The sequence below is a fragment of the Spinacia oleracea genome, chromosome 4 (assembly GCF_020520425.1).
Source record: "Spinacia oleracea cultivar Varoflay chromosome 4, BTI_SOV_V1, whole genome shotgun sequence".
NCBI lineage: Eukaryota > Viridiplantae > Streptophyta > Magnoliopsida > Caryophyllales > Amaranthaceae > Spinacia > Spinacia oleracea.
Window position 1 is genome coordinate 63,118,433 of NC_079490.1, and position 13,124 is coordinate 63,131,556.

General features: G+C 38.1%; 1 protein-coding gene across 4 annotated transcripts; it reads left to right on the forward strand.

Moving 5' to 3' along the window:
- Positions 1-9,567: 9,567 nt before the first annotated feature.
- LOC110789113 (uncharacterized) lies at positions 9,568-13,035 on the forward strand. 4 transcript variants are annotated; one of them, XR_008932976.1, is made up of 9 exons: positions 9,569-9,701; positions 9,911-10,154; positions 10,447-10,988; positions 11,091-11,159; positions 11,263-11,424; positions 11,575-11,962; positions 12,056-12,199; positions 12,290-12,484; positions 12,636-13,024. XR_008932976.1 is itself a non-coding variant. In XM_056843725.1 (5 exons), exons 2-5 carry the CDS (start codon positions 11,921-11,923, stop codon positions 12,735-12,737), a joined length of 483 nt encoding a protein of 160 aa, XP_056699703.1. In that variant the 5' UTR covers positions 11,168-11,424; positions 11,575-11,920; the 3' UTR covers positions 12,738-13,035. The 4 variants fall into 4 exon arrangements, 1 of the variants encoding a protein (XP_056699703.1); XR_008932977.1 differs by having other exon boundaries at positions 9,576-9,701; positions 9,932-10,154; positions 12,636-13,023; XR_008932978.1 differs by lacking the exon at positions 11,263-11,424 and having other exon boundaries at positions 9,568-9,701; positions 12,636-13,026.
- The last annotated feature ends 89 nt before the right edge of the window (positions 13,036-13,124 follow it).

Sequence of the window (13,124 nt, forward strand, 5' to 3'; positions counted from 1 at the left end):
GAGGGATGTGAGATCAGTGTTGTTGCTTGTGAGAACCATGGTGGAGGTTTTTATAGGTGAAAGGAGAGGTGATGTCAGTGGAGAAGGCGTGTGGGAGAGAGAGAAAGGGGGTTGCATGGATTGAATGTGGAAAGGGAAGAGTTTCTCCTATTTATTGCCAATGGAACCGTTCCAAACATTCTTTGAATATGGGTATTCGGTTTTGAATTTTAAAAAATAAATAGATAAAAATAAAAGGAAAATGTAAAAAAAATTGTGTTTGACTTTGACTTGCTTAATTTCGTATCTCTGACTTAACTAGTTTGAAAGGAACTGCTTACCTTGCTCATTTGGAGTGTGAGTGAATTTGCCACGATGGTAAGCTTCAACTATGTTTGCACACAAGATTTTGTGTTTGTAATAGTCTATATGTACCATGAGTTTTGCTTTTGCCTTAGAGGAACTTCAATTTGGCAATTACCTTAGCTTGATCATTCCGAGTTCCATTCTCATTTTCTCATGTTTCTCTCTGTTCAAAGGCTTAGTTAAAATATCAGCAATTTGGTGATCAGTTTGGCAAAAATCTAATTTGATCAAACCTTTCTCAACATTATCTTTAAGGAAATGGTGTCTAATGTGGATGTGTTTGACTCGGGAATGATGAACTGGATCTTTTGAAATACAAATAGCACTAGTGTTATCACAATAGATAGGAACACAATCATAGATAATACCAAAATCTCTTAGCTGTTGTTTTATCCATAGAATTTGTGAGCAACAAGCTGCAGCAGCTACATACTCAGCTTCAGCTGTGGATAGAGCAACAGTGTTCTGTTTCTTGGAACCCCAAGAAACCATGCATGGACCTAGGAACTGTACCATACCTGATGTGCTTTTTCTATTCACTAAGTCACCTGCATAATCAGCATCCGCATATCCTCTTAGCTCGAAAGATCCACTTCTTGGATAGTATAGGCATAGGTCATCAGTTCCTTTGAGATATCTTAGTATTCTTTTCACCGCAGTTAGATGGGACTCCTTTGGATTCGATTGAAATCTTGCACATAGTCCTACACTAAAAGAAATGTCAGGTCTACTGGCTGTTAAATATAATAGTGATCCAATCATACCTCTGTATTTCGTTTGATTCACACTTTTCCCATTTGGATCAGTGTCTAATCTGGTAGCAGTTCCCATGGGAGTGTGATTTACTTTGGCTGATTCTAGCTCATATTTCTTTAGGAGTTCCTTCACATACTTTTGTTGGTGTATCATGATTCCCTCCTCGGTTTGCTTGATTTGTAAACCAAGGAAGAAATTGAGTTCCCCCATCATACTCATTTCAAATTCACTGCTCATCAAGCTTGCAAAATCCTTGCACAAATTTTCATTAGTTGCTCCAAATAATATATCATCAACATAAATTTGAACTACTAACAAGTCAGTTCCTCTAGATTTTAAGAATAAGGTTTTGTCTATTCTACCTCTTTTAAAATCATTTTGAAGGAGGAACTTTGATAATCTCTCGTACCAAGATCTAGGGGCTTGTTTTAGTCCATAGAGAGCCTTATCTAATTTGTAAATATGATTTGGAAATTCGGGATTTTCAAATCCAGGGGGCTGTTCCACATAAACATCTTCCTCTAAGAAACCGTTTAAGAAAGCACATTTAACATCCATTTGATAAAGTTTAAAACCCATGAAAGCAGCAAAAGCAATTAAGATTCTAATGGCTTCTAATCTAGCAACAGGTGCAAACGTTTCTTCAAAGTCAATACCTTCCTGTTGGTTATAACCTTTGACCACTAACCTTGCTTTGTTCCTTATGATTGTTGCATGTTCATCTTTCTTGTTCCGGAACACCCATTTCAGCCCTATCACCTTCTGGTGCTTTGGTTTGGGTTCCAAGTGCCATACCTTGTTTCTTTTGAATTCATTTAATTCTTCTTGCATGGCAATGATCCAGTCAGCGTCTTCCAGAGCCTCAGTGTGATTTCTTGGCTCAAATATGGAGAGGAACGCGTGGAATGCGCAAAAGTTCCTTAGTTGTGACCTTGTCTGAGTTCCTTTTCTGATGTCACTCACAATGAGTTCCATTGGGTGGGACTTTTGATGCTTCCAAGGTTTAGGTTGAAATTGAGCTACTGGTGTTGTGGCATTTTCGTCAGTTCCTTCTATGACCTGAGTTCCCTGTTGGTCATTGTGGGGTTCCTCTGGTGTTGTTTCTGGATCTTCTTGGTTTTCTGCTTGTTCCTCTAGTACGGGAACTTCTTGATTTTGTTGAGCAGTTCCTCTGGCTGTGTGTTTGCTTGGTTGGAATTCCTCATCATTTTCTGCAGCACGAGATAAACCAATCTCGAAAAATTCTTGTTCCTGTACTATGTCAGTTTTGTTAGATTCATCAAATATTATATGTACACTTTCCTCAACACACATAGATCTTTTGTTATAAACTCTATAAGCCTTGCTATTTAAGGCATATCCTAGGAACACTGCCTCATCGCTTCTTTCATCAAACTTCCCCAAGTTCCTTTTTCCATTGTTGTGGACAAAACATTTGCTGCCAAAGGCTCTAAAGTAAGAGATGTTGGGTTTTATACCTTTTAGTAGCTCATAGGGGGTTTTGTTTAGGATTGCTCGAATCATAACTCTATTTATAATGTGACAAGCAGTATTGACTGCTTCAGCCCAGAAGTTCCTAGGCAGGGAACTGGCTATTAGCAGGGTTCTTGCCATGTCCTCTAAGGTTCTATTTTTCCTCTCAACAACTCCATTTTGTTGTGGAGTTCTGGGAGCTGAGAAATTGTGGTCCATACCTTGTTCCTTGCAGTATTCATCGAATTTGTAATTTTCAAATTCTGTTCCATGATCTGATCTTATATGGATCAGTTGGTGACCTGTGGTTTTCTGGATTTTCTTTGAAAATGTAACAAACTCATCAAACGTTTCATCCTTGCTTGTTAGAAATATGACCCAAGTAAAGCGAGAGTAATCATCAACAATAACTAATACATATTTTTTCCCACTTCTGCTTTGAATTCTCATTGGTCCACATAAGTCCATATGGATGAGTTCCAATGGTTTTGTGGTGCTTACCAATTTCTTAGATTTAAAGGAACTTCGGACATTCTTGCCTTTTGCACATGCATCACACACTTTATCAGTTAGGAACTTGATTGAGGGGAGTCCTCGAACCAGTTCCTTTGATCTTAGTTTGTCAAGCAGAGAGAAACTAGCATGTCCAAACCTCCTGTGCCATAGTAGGGAATTTTCTTCAAGGGCACTGAGGCAGGTTAGATTGTTCCTGGGAACTGTATTGAGATCCACAGAATATGTGTTCCCTTTACGAGTTCCTTCCAAAATAACCTTCCCAGTGTTATTGTTTATGATTTGACAGTTTTCAGAAGTAAAACTTACAGAGTTTCCTTTGTCACAGAATTGAGAGATGCTTAGTAGACTGTGCATCAAACCCTCGACTAAAAATACATTTTCAATGGCGTAGGAACTTGACCTTCCAACTTTTCCAATTCCAACAATTTCTCCTTTCATGTTGTCTCCAAAGGTCACAGTTCCTCCATTGTAGGCTTCTAGTGAGAGGAATTTAGATTTGTCTCCTGTCATGTGTTTGGAACACCCGCTGTCGAGATACCACGAGCTGTTCCCCTTCACTAGAATCTGTAAAGAGATCAAAGGTTAGTTACAGGAACTCGGGTTTCCTCGAGTTCCTTTTCAACTATAACTTCAGACTTCTTGACCCATTTTTGCTTTACATAATTTATGTTTCTTTGATCCTGTTCCTTCATCTTGGAACACTCAGTACTTATATGACTTCCACTTCCACATGAGAAACAGACTTTTACACTAGGAAGATCCACATACTTTTTCTTATGACTAGTTTTATGGTTAAAGCCCAATCCTTCTGTTCTCTTAGATTGAGCATTCTCAATCCATTTGGGAGGAACTTTAGGTGGTTGTCTCTGTGCCCTGGCCATGGATAGTTCCCTTTCCAGTTTCTCTTTTTGTTCCTTTGTGGTGATCAGATCTTTGTTTAAATTTTCTAAGTCGATGTTAAAAACTCCCATGTTGATCTCCAAGGATTTTGTAGGATCTAAACTTAGATTAAACATCTTATATTGACTGAGTTGAACTTGTAGAAGGATGTTTTCATTTCTAATTTTTTCGAATGACTCATTAATAGAGGTATTTCTATCTAGTAATTCAAAGAACCTGCCTTGGACATCAGATCGAATATTGTTCAGATAATTTATGTGGTCTTTACTGAGTTCCAAAGCTCTATCACTTTGTGCTTTTAATATACTTAGCTTTTTGTAATCATCTAGAGTTTCTAGCAACAGTTCAATTAGTTTTGACTTTGAGAGACACTGAAGAGTGGAGGAACTTACTTCTTCTGATGGAACTTGATCAGTTCCTTCTGTTCTAGCCATAAGGCAGAGATTTGCAGTTTCTTCATTTGGTTGTTCCTCATCGTCTTCTGAGTCTGTTGCTTCGCCCCATGCAGCTATCATGGCCTTCTTGAAGTTTGGTCTGTTGAAGGTAGACTTGTTAAAGCGATCTTTGACCTGTTCCTTCCCTTTTCCTCTGGTCTTGTCGTTCTCCCACAGAGGGCATTCACGAATTTGATGATCAGTTTCTCCACATTTGAAGCAACCTTGCTCAGTTTTGGAACTAGTGATTTTCTTGGCAAAGTTCCTTCCTTTCTGGTTTCCTGGTTTGAAGTTCCTATAGAGCTTTCTCATTCTTCTGACCAGCATGGCAGCCTCTTCTTCATCTGGTTCAGATTCATCGAGTTCCTCAGCCTTTAGAGCAAGTCCTCGACTTCTTGAGCTCTCACGAACAGCAGCTCCAAGATGCAATTCGTGTGTCATCAAGGAACCAGCAAGTTGTTCAATGTTGAACTTGGTGAAGTCCTTGGTCTCAAACAGTGCAGTGACCTTTGTTCTCCAACGATCATCTTGTGGCATGCTTCTTAGTATTTTTCTTACTTGTTCATCTGTGGGAATGATTCTACCAAGAGAAACTAATTCATTGGTTATGTTAGTAAATCTAGTGAACATTTCTTGAATAGTTTCTTTTGGAAGCATTTCAAATCTTTCATATTTAGACATCAAAAGGTCAATTTTGGAACGCTTAACTTCATTAGTTCCTTCGTGGGTTACTTGAAGTAGTTCCCAAATCTGTTTTGCGTTCTTGCACCCCATGACTCTGTTGTGTTCATGAGGTCCAAGCCCACAATGCAAGATTTTGACAGCCATGGCATTCATCTCATATTTATCAAAGTCTTCTTTAGAAAATTCAGACATTGGTTTAGGAACTACCTCGTTTTCAGCATTGGTCTTTGTTACCTCGAAGTCTCCAACTTCAATTACACGCCAAACTTGGTAATTTTCAGCTTTGATGAATATCTCCATTCTATTCTTCCAGTATGAGTAGAACTTGCCATTGAACATAGGTGGCCTTTGTGTCGAGTAACCTTCTTCCAGTTTCTCTTGTGAGTTCATACTTTCAGGAACTTGACTCAAACAGGGTTTCCTGTGTTTTAGTGAGTACTGGCTCTGATACCAACTGTTATTCCAGTAGGAACACGCACAAGAGGGGGGGGGTGAATTGTAATTAGAACTTTGATAAAGTTTCTTGCGGAACTTAAGAAACAATCAAGGAACTGAGAATAGAGAAGACAATAACAACAATTGTGAAAACTTCTTGACACTAATCAAGAAGAGAATTCTTTTATTATAGTAATGCCTCGATTACAATAATCTCTCCAACACAAGTTCCTCTCAAACTTGTGTTCCTCACAGTAATCTACTCTGATTACAGCTCTTTCACTTCTCTCTCTCAGACTTAAACTCTAAGTCTCAACAAGATAACTCTATCCTTACTAATACCAAATACAATTCGTGTTTGGATAACTCTAGATATTAATGATGCTTTTGTGTATATATGTCACTTAGGAACTTAGGATTAACTAGGACACAAACTGTTTTTAGAAAAATCTTTGACAATGCGTTTTTAGGAAAGCAAGAACTCTTAGAAAGTTTGTGTATTTTTTTCAGAAAACTTCTTGGCCTTATATAGAGTTTTGTCCTTAGGGTTTGTTCCCTTCAAAAACTCAACTGCCAACAACTGACACTTTGATTTTCACGTCCCTAGACTTGAGGAACAAGGGGAGACCACTTCCCACACAACTTCCTCAACTGCTGGACGTGTTTAAGACTATGTCAATCACTGAAAAATGTTTATTTATTTTGTCAAAATAAATAGGAGAAGTTTTAGGAAGATAAAAACTGTTTTTATTTAAGTAACAGAATGTGATGAAAATCTTATTCTTATTGAATAGGAAAAGATATTTTATTTAAAAGTATTTTCCTTAAAACTGTGTTGCTTGATATTTTTGACAAAAACACACGAGTAATCCAAGTTCCTCTAGTTCCTTATATACTACTTAGCATATTAATATATTACATATAGTCTAAGCAAGATAAACTACCTAGACATATATGTCTTTCCTTTGGTGAGGCATTCAACTCTGAAGCTTCACTTGTTCCAGCTCAGGAACAATAATGAGTTCCTCTTATGTTTAAATAGGAACTCGTTGCCATGAGTCTGTAATAGTTCTTGTGGATATTCGGAACTCTTGATATGTAACTGTGTTGCTCCTCTTGTGACTTCAAACTGGAACAAATACAACTTCCAGCTCTGGAACTCCAGTGACTGTTCCAAGTGTACATCAGGAACTTCACCAGCTTATTCAAGTTCCTATCCTAATAGAAACTTGGGCATTTACCTGTTCAAAGTCATTTAGCAACCATAATCAGGAAGTTTGCAATATGTGTGTGTCATCAACCAAAACTTAGGAACAACACGAGCATTGTCGTCGTAGGAGGCCTAATCAACGACACAGAGAGTTATTTATTTTTATTCATTTTTTTTAGTCGCTTTAAGAATCGAGTGCTTTTCACACGCCCTTGCAGCAATTTTTACGAATAGTTTTTTTGCTACGTATTTTTTGCGCGGGCACCGAGGCTGCTGCGCCTGACCCAAAGGCCAGGCAGCAACTTCGGCGCCCAGCGTAGGGCGTGAGAAATTTTGGCGCCCAACCAGGGGCGTTGAAAATGCGTCTCTGGCTGGTTCTCGTCTTTTGTTTGCGTATACTTTTTGTTTATGCGACTTTAATTTTGTGTGTTTGCCTAATAACGTCCTTTACGCGTTGTGCGGCGTTTGTGGGATTCGTTACGGGCCATCCCGAGCGCCGCTTGTTTTTGTGGCGATCGTTCGGGTTTGCGGAACACGTATTTTGGTATAACTCTTTGGCCAATTGGTTTGTGAATGTTTGGGCAATTTTTTAAGTTCGTTGGTTTTCTAACGTTGTTTGTCACACACAATCACATATTTCGCTACACATAACTAACATTACATCATGAGGCAATAATAACATGTCATGTAGTTTATGATAGGCTTCTATGGGTAGTATTTGCGCCTGGCTTGGTACCGCTTCTATCGCAGATCCAACACATGCCCCGGTCGAGGTAGTGCCTTCAACAGGCGAATTTCGCCCAAGAGGCCAATCACGATGTAAGCCAAGGGGGCATGCACCGATGAGAGGGACCTAATGGGCGAGCGATTGGGTTTGGGACGGGTGTACTACTAGCGAAAGTGCCGAGTGGAAAACATTCTAAGCGTATGCACCCCCCGGTTGGCGATGGGTATCCTTAGTCCAAACTCCCTGAGGGAGCCAAGATTCGTTATGCGGTTCTGCCCGTTCACATTAATATGCTGATTTTCAGGTCGTCCCAACTTGATGGGGAAATAAACGCGGGGTAGGATCGTTTCACCCTTCGGCTATTTTGATTACCTACAAGCACGAGTATTTCCTTCACTATCCCCAGTGGAGTCGCCATTGTGAGGGAGTCGAAAAAGCACGAGGCTGATGCATGACCTCGTCCCTCGTGGGTGTGACGTTTCTTTTTGTCAAATCAAGTGTAATTGGATTTCCTGTGAATTTACACCCAATTGACTAGTAATATAGGAGTCGCCATTCAATTTTTAACGACAATGAGAAAAACTGACAAAACCCGGTTATCGTGACATAAAGGGAGTGCAATTATGTTTGACCACGACGGCCGTAGGTTCCCTTGTGATCCCTGGTGTGGGGATCTCTCAACATACACCCGCAAGGTAGAGATTGAGGGTTCGGGGGACTGTAACTACCGAGAGGAGTACTCGCTCTTCGATAACTCCAGAGGCAGGATATCCTTACTAGCTCAGCATAAATAATTGAAGGGACATGCATTAACTATTAAACTAATCTGAGTTGATTTTAACAATATGCAACATATAATACTAGATCGATCGCGATTATCTGATTTGGATTGTTTTAAGGGACCTAGCATGATAATCCAATTTCCCAACATATTATCTTTATTAGGCGTGATAGAACAATCAGATTTGATTAGTTTAACAGTTTATAAAAGGGCGAGGAAAGCAATTAAATCATGGAAAAGGGACACATTACGACGCACCCTTGAGAGGCGCGTCACGGTTCTCAGAAAACTAACCACTTTGACTTTGCTATTTCTCCTTTTATTTAACGAATCTCAAGTTACGGGACAGGATACGTTCTGTTCGATTTTTGGATCGATTGCGACAGAACGCGGGATCAATTTCGCAGCGTGAGGCTTAGGCTTAGGGGTTGGAGTCAATACTCAGAATGTGAATTGTGTGTCCTCTTCACGTCGAACTTGGGGCTATATTTATAGAAAAGAGTTCGTGGAAAGATAGAATTTTAGAGCTCTAATCCACGAAGAATTAGGAAAGAACACGTCCCAGGTAATTTCAGCGCCCAGGGCTGGGCGTCAAAGATTTCGGCGCCCAGCTCTGGGCGTTGAAAATAGGATCCAGGCAATTTCAGCGCCCAGGGCTGGGCGTTGAAAATGATGTTTGGGCCGAGTTCTTTGTCAGATTTGGACTCTTAGAATCCGGAGTGTTTGAGGCTTATCCAAGTCTTTTAGTGCGTATTAACTTTATGACGGAATGCGTCTGGGCCCGTTACGAACTCTAGGCTCGTTAGGATTTTAATTAATACGTAACTCTTATTTTCGAATCATATTAGGAATAGGATTCCTCTCACAATTTCTATCTCATTTAGGATTTATGTGGAGTGCAACACCTAATTCTGACACGTTTCTATCTTTTATGACTTGCCACTTTTAACAACTACCCATTACGGCAGTTACTATTTTTAGCAGGTTTCCATAAATAGCAGGTTTCTATAAATAGCAGGTTTCGGGTGAAATGAAAAGGGTGATTGAGATTCGTTATTTTATAGGAGATGCGTTGCCAAGTGGAGATTTATGTTCTCATCATCGAACCTTCCCTTTCGGGAATGGGGACAAAAGTAGGTGTCTACACATACCATGGTACTATAGATGTTCCGTCTCTGACCAATATTGTGACCAAGTTAGTGACAGCTAGTGTTGATGACAATTGGAAGAGGAGCTTCTTAGTATTGGCGGTTAACTCATGCATTAAATCTACCACCAACCCACAACCACTTTTGCGATTCCTCAGCACATCTTATGACACCAACCGCATACCTGAGTTCAATTGGTGTCAATACGCCCTTCAAAGTCTGGTTGACGGGACCGTTTATTGGAAAAAAAGAAACGTCGCGCTTCTTTACAAGACCCTTGCCATTCCTTATGGTAAGATCACGCTTATTAAGCTCATTTTTTTGCAGGTTCTCGTTTAAAAAATGACTCACATATGTACTGTTAGAATCTATTACAAGTCAATTTTAACTCATGTTCTTGTCCAAAAATTAATTTTATATTTCTAATGAACACGTTTTTATTATTGGAATCTCGTATAATTTCAAATATTGACATGTGTGCTACTTTGACCGACTTAAAAGACTAACTTTCGATCCTCCAAGGACATTTCCACTTATCTCTGCGTGGAATAAAAATTCTGTGAAAGAAAGAGTAGAGCTGGAATTGACGTTCGGGTTTGGTTTGGGAACGTTGTTAGAAAGGATCGAAGCCCCTTTTCCGGTTCAGCAACCACAACAACTGGAAATGCAACACCACCGTCAAGAGCAACTTCAGCATGACGAGCAGCTGGACCAAGAGCAAAGCAAGCTTCCGGCCACTATGAAGGTATGAGATATTTTATTTAAACAAAAACCGTAGAGATTACTTACTATCCCAGGTCAAAACAAATTAATTTACTAACAAGCCTTATAATTATAAAGTTGTGATCAGATCTTCTATTTGGTTGGGACTTGGGGGTATACATTCATTGTTATGTTTTCTAGTATTAGGATGAGATGGCTGTCATAAAATTATATATCCGTGTTCTTTTATTTCTTGTGATGTTCTTCTTCGTTGGTTATGATGTTCTTCTGATAATACTATATGCTCTTTTTTTCTTCTTTGAACTTATTTGTAGGAGTTTATGCATCAATTCGGTGAGGTGACTGGCACAATAGCCAATGGTTTTGTTAAACTCACCAACCTCCTAGCAATTGGGGAGAAAATATCACCAGGGAATATATTTAAGGAAGACATGGCGTTTAACTTAGCTAACATGTGGTCAAAGTGCTCTGGTTCTCATCTTCCCTCTGAATTCAAACTTATGAGTCAACAAGGTGGGAGCAGGTCCTTGCTTAGTCAAGACACTGATATGTATTCTTCTATTTGGTTTGAAAATGTCATGGATGAAATTGTTAAGAAGGAAATTGGTCAGGAGCAGGCACCCCAGGAAGATCAAATACCCGAACAATACCAAGTACATCAAGAACCCCTTCTTGATCAATCAAACCAACAAGCAGACCAACAAGCAGACACCTCTTTTGAATTGAACCTGGGTTTGAGGGTGGCTTCTAGTTCATAAATACATGTTAATGAATTGGATTTACTACATTATGAAGAACATTCGAAGGTGGATAAAAGAACAAGTGGTGACAATGTGCTGAATGATCCGAATCAGGGGTATCACTAAGACTGAATACTAGTCATGTTTTCTAGTGTTCTTTTATTTTAACTCTGTGTTCTTTATATATTCAATAAATGTTCTTTTTTGACACGTAACAGTATGGAAGAACACCAATCTTCATTACCCACAACAACACCGGAGCACAAAGAGCCCAATCATCTTCAAAGGTATAAAATATAAGTGAAATGTGTTATTTTATATTATGTATATTGGTTTCATTTTTGTGACCCCTTTTTAAGGAGTACTTACTACAAAGTAATATTTTTATAGATCTAGAGAAGATTATGCAAAACCAAAAGATAAAAGAGCAAGAAAGCTTCCATCAATTTTTAGATCTCCGTTTTTGGTTCAGTACTCTCATTTGTTGAGTGGGAAGGAGAAAGATATTAATCGCATTTTGGATTACGCATTTTGCCCAGATCTTGATGAAAAGTAATAAATTTTCCCTTTCAACTTGGTCTTATTGTTTGTGCTCTTTTTGTTTATAAACATTTTATTCACTTGAACTACTTTTCTATACATATAACGTACTTTTATTTTGCCGGGTGATGACTTGGTTGGTTTACATTATTTTTATGATAGTGAGATATTGTACGAAGATGGAGTCAACATGGTTAACAGAGAGTACTTCAAACACTGAGAGATGATGTTTGCATACGTAGTGATGTAATTGATTCGTGGGTATACATCCTCAACGATACGGACAAGCCAAGGAAAACAGGGAAAGGGTGTTCTTCCCCGTAGAAGCCTTCTTAAGTTTACTTACCCTTTTAGTTTGTAAACCATATCATCAACTTGTATTTAATTAAACACCCTCTGTGGTTGTAATGTGCAGAATATCCTTATTCACATTGATAATGCTGGAGGAAATAGTCAATTTAGTGATTGTGCAAGGCTGCAAAAATTTATTGACAGTTGTTCATATAATATGGAACAACACAATATTAGTTCCCTTAAAGGCTATAGTCTGGTAATTTTTTATACCAATCACTTATTTGTCATTACAATTTATTTTGATGAATATAATGGTATTCACAATATAATCTACACCATCGTAATTCAGATTTTCTTCCCAATTTATGAACAATCACACTGCTACGTGATGTGCATAAATATAAAGAATAAGACTTTGGACATCTTGGACAACAAAATCCTAGAGGAAGGAATGAGTCGTGAGAAAAAGTATTATGATTATCCTGAAAAACTTGTAAGTTGTCTTTTAAAATATTATTCATTTTATATACTTTAAAACTTCATTACATTATTTATTTCTTGAATTATTGGATTTTCTTTTCAGCTAGGAGCATTCTCCATGTACATCAATAGTTTGGGACACAAATTAAAAAGACCATTAACCGAATACAATGTTCGGATAATAGAAATGCCGTGGAGAAATAATAAAAACAATACGGACTGTGGAATATATACAATGAAGCACATGGAAACGTACCATGCTAAAGAGAGATGGGGATGTAGCTTGGAACCGGATAATGTGAGTTTTATTTTTCTTCTATTAACTTTTTGTAGACTGGTTTGAAAAGGTGCGGATACTCTGTATCTAAGATAACGTTCTTCAACGTTTCATATTCTTTTTTTTGAAATTGTTGTACCTTTTCCCTAATGAAGTTTGTATTTTATTTTAGGATGATATTTTGAAGCAACTGCGATTAAAATATTCTGCTGAAATTATTTCCTGCAAGAAAAATCAGAAGAAGGCTGACGTCAATGTAAAAGCATCGAGATAGGCACACGACACCAATTAGATAACGTTTACATCGTAGGGTTATTAAGGAGAAATAATGTATTTTTTTATGATACTGGATCAATTGTTATTTTTGAGATTTACACTGTTTTTTGTTTGTTTTGGTATTAGTTTTTCACATTGTTTTGATTGTGAGTTAGAATGTTCTTTTAAATTAGAAAAATCTTCCATCTGGTGGAACTTGGTGTTCTTCCAGAATGGGTAAATGCAGTTTTGTTGAGTTCTACTGAAATGAATTCCAAGTGCTACAAAACATTTTTTTTTCCTTGATTTTTTATGTTGAAATAGGGAAATTATTATTGAGTAATTATGCTGAAAATTTCTGATGTATTTTAGTTTTTTTGGTTGTGAATTAAGAGTAGAACATAGT

Coding starts and splice junctions, on each gene's coding strand:
- LOC110789113 (XM_056843725.1), top strand. CDS start 11,921: ATGGAACAACACAATATTAGTTCCCTTAAAGGCTATAGTCTG. Junction 11,963..12,055: donor CCCTTAAAGGCTATAGTCTG/GTAATTTTTTAT, acceptor ATCGTAATTCAG/ATTTTCTTCCCAATTTATGA. Junction 12,200..12,289: donor ATGATTATCCTGAAAAACTT/GTAAGTTGTCTT, acceptor TTTTCTTTTCAG/CTAGGAGCATTCTCCATGTA.